A 7,494-nucleotide genomic window follows, 5' to 3' on the forward strand; every position below is an offset into this window, starting at 1 on the left:
TCTCTCTGAAAATACAAAGATTTTTATCTAATGTTTGCTCCTAGCTTTGTAATTCTCTTTTTATATTTTATTTATTGTCACTATGTTTCGGACAGAGATAATGTGTTGAGAGTGAACAAATGGAGACACCTTAATCAGAAACCCAACATAGCCATTATTTAAAAGGGTTCAAATTCCTCTTTCCCTAAGATATTGGCTTATGAGACAGTACGTGATGATTCATGTGTTCAATTCAGCTATATTAAGGTGCATGAAAATACCCCAAATGAAATTTCATGCTTGATAATTGGATAATATTGAAGCTATTTAGTAACTATTTAGAAAGCATTGTTTGCTGCTGCTGCTGCTAAGTCGCTTCAGTCGTGTCTGACTCTGCGACCCCATAGATGGCAGCCCACCAGGCTCCGCCCAGGCAAGAACACTGGAGTGGGTTGCCATTTCCTTCTCCAATGCATGAAAGTGAAAAGTGAAAGTGAAGTCGCTCAGTCGTGTCCGACTCTTAGTGACCCCATGGACTGCAGCCTACCAGGCTCCTCTGTCCATGGGATTTTCCAGGCAAGAGTCCTGGAGTGGGTTGCCATCTTAAGAGCTCCCATTACTTCCTGCGGCAGAACTGGTCCTTTTGAGCCAAGTCTCTTGAGCAGGGCCGCAACTGGAGGAATGTTGGACTACATTTCCCAGAGTTCCAAGGGATCTCCGCGCAGCCGCGCTTGGAAAACTACCGCGTCCCTCTCCTTCTCAGAAACTGGCAGGTCGCTCGCTACCAGCCTGAACCTGCCACTCCCTCCGTTTTAGCTGCCTCGGAGTCTGAACTCCACTCGGCACTACTTCTGCTGGTGTGTGTGTGTGCCGCTGCAGACTAGACTTATGGCCTCGACCTTGAGGTTCAACGGGAGGGTGGCACTGGTTACCGGCGCGGGGGGAGGTGAGTACGTGAAGGCTGGAGGGCGGGTGTCCAGCTCACTGTCCTGCTGGGAACCCCCCGGCCCCCACTTTTTTTTTTTTTTTTTTTACCCGCTTTGGTCGGGGTTACGCACGCAGCTGTAGCTGCGGTCCGAGCATCTGAGCTGCGGGCCGCGGTGACTAGGCGGCTTGGGGAGCAAGTGATTGGACTTGGTGAGGGTGGGAGTGGGAGGACGGACAATGACTATTCTCCGGTCGCCGAATCTCCTGAGGGTGGAGAGGTGGGGCTGGCCAGCCTTGAGTGGGGACCCAGAAACTCCTGGTGCAACTTTCCTCACCTCCACACCCCCTCCCGGGCCGCCCTGCCGCACCCCCGCACCCCCCGCCCCGCCCGGTCCCTCAAGGCTTTGGATCTTGAGAAGACAGAGGCCAGGCTGGGCTGCGGGTTCCAAAACTAGGTGAAAGTTCATTCCAGCGCTCATCTGTGCGTATCAATTGTAACTCTTCCTGTCAATAGATTCTCTAGGCCTCTGTCAAGTCTTTTAAACATGGCAGAAAAGCCATCTGGTGATTGGAATCACTCCCCACCCCTTGCCCCCAGTAGTAGAGATGTCAGCCCCTTGCCTTTGAAAAGTCAGTTGTCTTTTCCTCTGTCGGATGATTTTTAAGCTCTTGAGAGGGCCTTCCTTTTGAAAAGCGCATCTGGTAAGAGTTCTCCTTTTGCTTATCAAGCCAAGCACAGTACTGTCAAGTCCATTGGAGTCTTGGCATGGAGTTGTAAACTCAAGTGACTGCTGGACTCAGGCAGGCGATAGAGGAGTAAAGTGAGTGTGGTGTGGGGCATTAGGAACTGGAGAGCAGAGGTCTTTCTGAAGTGGGCCCGACCAGAAGCAAAGTGGAAATTTGTTATGTGAAATAACTCTTATTTTTAAAGGACAGAAATTAAGACAAACTACTCATACCTACATGGATGCTTTGCAGTGAGATTTTACATTATTCCAAGTGCAAAGGTCCGTCCAGTCAAAGCTATGGTTATTCCAGTAGTCATGTATGGATGTGAGAATTGGACTATAAAGAAAGCTGAGTGCTGAAGGATTGATGCTTTTGAACTGTGGTGTTGGAGAAGACTCTTGAGAGCCCCTTGGACTGCAAGGAGATCCAGCCAGTGAATCCAAAAGGAAATCAGTCCTGAATGTTCTTTGGAGGGACTGATGGTGAAGCTGAAACTCCAGTACTTTGGCCACCTGATGCGAACTGACTCATTGGAAAAGACCCCGATGCTGGGAAAGATTGAAAGTGGGAGGAGAAAGGGACGACAGAGGATGAGATGGTTGGATGGCATCACTGACTCAATGGACATGAGTTTGAGTAAACTCCAGGAGTTGGTGAGGGACAGGGAAGCCTGTCGTGCTGCAGTTCATGGGGTCTCAAAGAGTCTGACATGACTGAGTGACTGAACTGAAGTGAACTGAGGTGTAAGATTCTTGACCTTATGGGCCTTTGATTACCTACTGGTAGTGCCTTATACCAAAAATGGACCTAATGCAGAATTAATTTAAATTATATATTAAAAGTCACAATGGCGTTCTGACAGTTGAAGTGAAGTCAGTCGCTCAGACATGTCCAACTCTTTGCGACCCCATGAACTGGGGCTTGCCAGGCTACTCTGTCCATGGAATTTCCCAGGCAAGAATACTGGAGTGGGTTTCCATTTCCTTCTCCAGGGGATTTTCCCCACTCAGGGATTAAAGCTGAGTCTCCTGCATAGCAGGCAGACTCTTTATGCTCTGAGCCACCAGGGTTAAATCATACATATTTTCATATATAAAATGGATTCTCATGCTTCCTTTTAGAAAATGTCTTTAGTATTAATTAGTGGTCAAATGTTTTATATCTGTAGCTATTTTCATTCTGAAATCATCATATGTTTTGGGGAAAACATTTTGTTTACACTTAGTTTTTGCTGAAAATAAGTAATGCACTCATGTTTTAAGCCATTTTTTGACAGTGAGTGATTCACAGTATGAAATAACAGTTATATGCCAATACCCAGTATACACACACACACACACACACACACAATCTGTATTTGAAAAATAGTACATTCAGTGCACTTTGAACTTTCCTATTCTGTTTCATTAAGTAAATGCAGATTAAAACTCACTAAATTGATTTTGTGAAGTATTAATAAGTTGTTCACATGGACCACAGCCTTGTCTAAGTCAGTGAAACTGTGAGCCAAGACGAACGGGTCATGGTGGAGAATTTTGATGAAACATGGTCCACTGGAGAAGGGAATGGCAAACCACTTCAGTATTCTTGCCTTGAGAACTCTTTGAATAGTATGAAAAGGCAAAAAGATATGACACTGAAAGATGAACTCCCCAGGTTGATAGGTGTCCAATATACTACTGGAGAAGAGTGTAGAAATCACGGACTCAGTGGATGTGAGTCTGAGCAAGCTCCCGGAGTTGGTGATGGACAGGGAAACCTGGTGTGCTGAGTCCATGGGTTTCAAAGAGTCGGACACGACTGAGTGACTGAACTGAACTAATGAGTTGTTATTAGAGAATTCTGGATTTAGCGCCTCTTGTTTATAAACTGATCCATATTTTAAAGAACCTGGATTATGCTACAGTTACTAGCCATTAAATTTGAATACTCATCTGGAGCAGATACATGTGGGAAAGTTGAGACTTACATTGGGTCATCATTAGAAAAGAAAGACTGAGATCTAATTGCAGTCCCATAACACAGACTGTTGCCCTTGAGGCCTTGGCATTCTCCTTTAAGGATATGTATCTGTAGAACTGCGTAACTGCTGAACATCCCAGGAGGGTGGCTGTGAATGCTTGCCAGGCCTGTGTCTGGGAATGAGTCTGACTCCAACTCACTCATATTCTGAAATGAAAAGAAATATCTTGGCACTATTCAGGTGCTGTTGTTTAGCTTGGAATATTGAAGAGTTTATTGGGCAACTTGGAATAAGTTTCAGAATTGTCTGCTACTGCTGCTGCTAAGTCGCTTCAGTCATGTCCGACTCTGTGCGACCCAATAGACGGCAGGCAGCCCACCATGCTCCCCCATCCCTGGGATTCTCCAGGCAAGAACACTGGAGTGGGTTGCCATTTCCTTCTCCAATGCGTGAAAAGTGAAAAATGAAAGTGAAGTCGCTCAGTCATGTCCGACTCTTAGTGACCCCATGGACTGCAGCCTACCAGGCTCCTCCATCCATGAGATTTTCCAGGCAAGAGTACTGGAGTGGGATGCCATTGCCTTCTCTGTCAGAATTGTCTAGCCGGTAAACAATTTTGCCATGATGTGTGGTGTAACAGGAAGTTGTATTTATTAACAGATGGTAGTAGCGGTTGCTGGGGATGGAAATGTGAGAGTGATGGAATTGGGCAGTGGAAGTGGGAGTCTGGCCGTTGTGAATCTGAAATGGTTATAAAATAGCAAGCTGTCGACTGGAGATAGTAAGAAGTGTGTGAGTAGTTGGAAATTCTGAAGTCAGGAGGGACTTTGAAGTTGTTTGACCTCCTTTGGGTAAACCTGGAAAGTGAAATAGTCCAAGAAGTTAGTCTCAGAGACTCCGTTAACTTGAAGCAGAGGGCAGTCAATCCCACTGAGAAGAGCACTGAACAAGCACTGTGAGAAAAGAATCAACTGATTTTTGACAGTGTGAAAGAAGATACGGTCAGAAGAGAAATAGGGAAGAGAGGATGGTTGACAGTGAACTTAGGTGCAGGAGAAAGTTAAGACAGGCTTTGAAAGCAGATTAAGAGAAAATAGAGACTCTTGAATTTAATTTTTTTGTGCATTTTGACTCTACAGTTGTGCTGGTCATTGTGGGAAATGAAAAAGAATGATATAAATCTCATCCTTTAAGAACCTTCTAGTTTATTTGGGGAGACAGACTAACACATAAAGTATTTAAATGACGTTTATATAAGCATGGATACACAAACATGGGAGGACCCAGTGAATCTGTTAATGGACTAGTGGTAGTGTTAACTTTATGTACAGATTTGTGTACAGTTTGCTTGGGCCATTATGATAAAAGTAGATTACTCACATACCTTTTCAGAGAATTGTATAGCTTGGTTTTGAGATAATACTCTGATTAACTGAGATCAATCTCTACTAGAGATGTGTCCCATTCCTTTCATCTGATGATTTTCTACTTTGTTACCATTTTTTGCATTCTGGTCATGAGTACTGATTTCGTTGAAAACCTCATGTTTAAATCTAGTGTTTCAGCCTTGATCTGATAAAATATGAAGAGGCTTGAGTTACTGTATTGGCTGGGTTCTTGATCATCCATTTAGAGTAGATTAAATTTTAAAGTAAATTATTTGATGATCGTTTAGTTTTGGAAAAATTTATAATTTTGGTTCTTTATGGAAGAGCTTGATAATTTAGCTGTCTCCTTTTGTTATTTGTTTACTTATTTATGAATTAATTTAAATTCAGTTCAGTTCAGTTCATTTGCTCAGTTGTGTCTGACTCTTTGCGACCCCATTAACTGCAGCACGACAGGCCTTCCTGTCCATCACCAACTCCCAGAGTTTACCCAAAATCATGTCCATTGAGTCGGTGATGCCATCCAACTATCTCATGCTCTGCTGTCCTCTTCTCCTGCCCTCAATCTTTCCTAGAATCAGGGTCTTTTCAAATGAGTCAGCTCTTCGCATCAGGTGGCCAAAATACTGGAGTTTCAGCTTCAACATCAGTTCTTCCAATGAACACCCAGGACTGATCTCCTTAGGTTGGACTGGTTGGATCTCCTTGCTGTCCAAGGGACTCTCAGGAGTCTTTGCCAACACCACAGTTCAAAAGCATCAATTCTTCCGCTTTCAGCTTTCTTTATAGTCCAACTCTCACATCCATACATGACTACTGGAAAAACCATAGCCTTGACTAAGCAGACCTTTGTTGACAAAGGTTTTTAATATGTTGTCTGATTTTTAATATGTTGTCTAGGTTGGTCATAACTTTCCTTCCAAGGAGTAAGTGTCTTTTAATTTCATGGCTGCAATCACCATCTGCAGTGATTTTGGAGCCCCCAAAAATAAAGTCTGACACTGTTTCCCCATCTATTTGCCTTGAAGTGATGGGACCGGATGCCATGATCTTAGTTTTCTGAATGTTGAGCTTTAAGCCAACTTTTCACTCTCCTCTTTCACTTTCATCAAGAGGCTCTTTAGTTCTTCTTCACTTTCTGCTGTAAGGGTAGTGTCATCTGCATATCTCAGGTTACTGATACTTCTCCTGACAATCTTGATTGCAGCTTGTGCTTCTTCCAGCCCAGTGTTTCTCATGATGTACTCTGCAAATAAATTAAATAAGTAGGGTGACAATATATAGCCTTGATGTACTCCTTTTCCTATTTGGAACCAATCTGTTGTTCCATGTCCAGTTCTAAATGTTGCTTCCTGACCTGCATACAGGTTTCTCAAGAGGCAGGTCAGGTAGTCTGGTATTCCTGTCTCTTTCAGAATTTTCCAGTTTATTGTGATCCACATAGTCAAAGGCTTTGGCATAGTCAATAAAGCAGAAATAGATGGAACTATTTTGTTTTTTCGGAACTCTCTTGTTTTTTTGATGCTCCAGTGGATGTTGGCAATTTGATCTCTGGTTCCTCTGCCTTTTCTAAATCCAGATTGAACATCTGGAAATTAATGGTTCACATATTGCCGAAGCCTGGCTTGGAGAATTTCAAGCATTGCTTTGCTAGCGTGTGAGATGAGTGCAATTGTGTGGTAGTTTGAGCATTCTTTGGCATGGCCTTTCTTTGGGATTGGACTTAACTGACCTTTTCCAGTCCTGTGGCCACTGCTGAGTTTTCTGAATTTGCTGACATATTGAGTACAGCACTTTCACAGCATCATCTTTTACGATTTGAATAGCTCAACTGGAATTCCATCACTCCACTAGCTTTGTTCGTAGTGATGCTTCCTAAGGCCTGTTTGACTTCGCATTCTAGGATGTCTGGCTCTAGGTGAGTCATCACACCATCGTGGTTATCTGGGTTGTGAAGATCTTTTTGTACAGTTCTGTGTATTCTTGGCACATCTTAATATCTTCTGCTTCTGTTAGGTCCATACCATTTCTGTCCTTTATTAACCCCATCTTTGCATGAAATGTTCCCTTGGTATCTCTTAATTTTCTTGAAGAGATCTCTAGTCTTTCCCATTCTGTTGTTTTCTTCTATTTCTTTGCATTGATCACTGAGGAAGGCTTTCTTACCTCTCCTTGCTATTCTTTGGACTCTGCATTCAGGTACTTATATCTTTCCTTTTCTCCTTTGCTTTTTGCTTCTCTTCTCTTCACAGCTATTTGTTAAGCCTCCTCAGACAGCCATTTTGCCTTTTTGCATTTCTTTTTCTTGGAGATGGTCTTGATCCATGTCTCCTGTACAATGTCTCGAACCTCCGTCCATAGTTCATCAGGCACTCTATCAGATCTAGTCCCTTAAATCTATTTCTCACTTCCACTGTATAATCGTAAGGGATTTGATTTAGGTCATACCTGAATGGTCTAGTGGTTTTCTCCACTTTCTTCAATTTAAGTCTGAATTTGGCAATGAGT

General features: G+C 43.2%; 1 protein-coding gene across 1 annotated transcript in view; it reads left to right on the plus strand.

Moving 5' to 3' along the window:
* Positions 1–700: 700 nt before the first annotated feature.
* HSD17B4 (hydroxysteroid (17-beta) dehydrogenase 4) overlaps positions 701–7,494 on the plus strand; it is a 100,182-nt gene continuing 93,388 nt past the window's right edge. Inside the window, exon 1 of the mRNA XM_010846608.1 lies at positions 701–925. Within this exon, the coding sequence (XP_010844910.1) occupies positions 868–925 (58 nt within the window). The 5' untranslated portion in view covers positions 701–867. The remainder of the gene's footprint in view (positions 926–7,494) is intronic.

The sequence above is a fragment of the Bison bison genome, unplaced genomic scaffold, assembly GCF_000754665.1.
Source record: "Bison bison bison isolate TAMUID 2011002044 unplaced genomic scaffold, Bison_UMD1.0 scf7180017864238, whole genome shotgun sequence".
Lineage (NCBI taxonomy): Eukaryota > Metazoa > Chordata > Mammalia > Artiodactyla > Bovidae > Bison > Bison bison.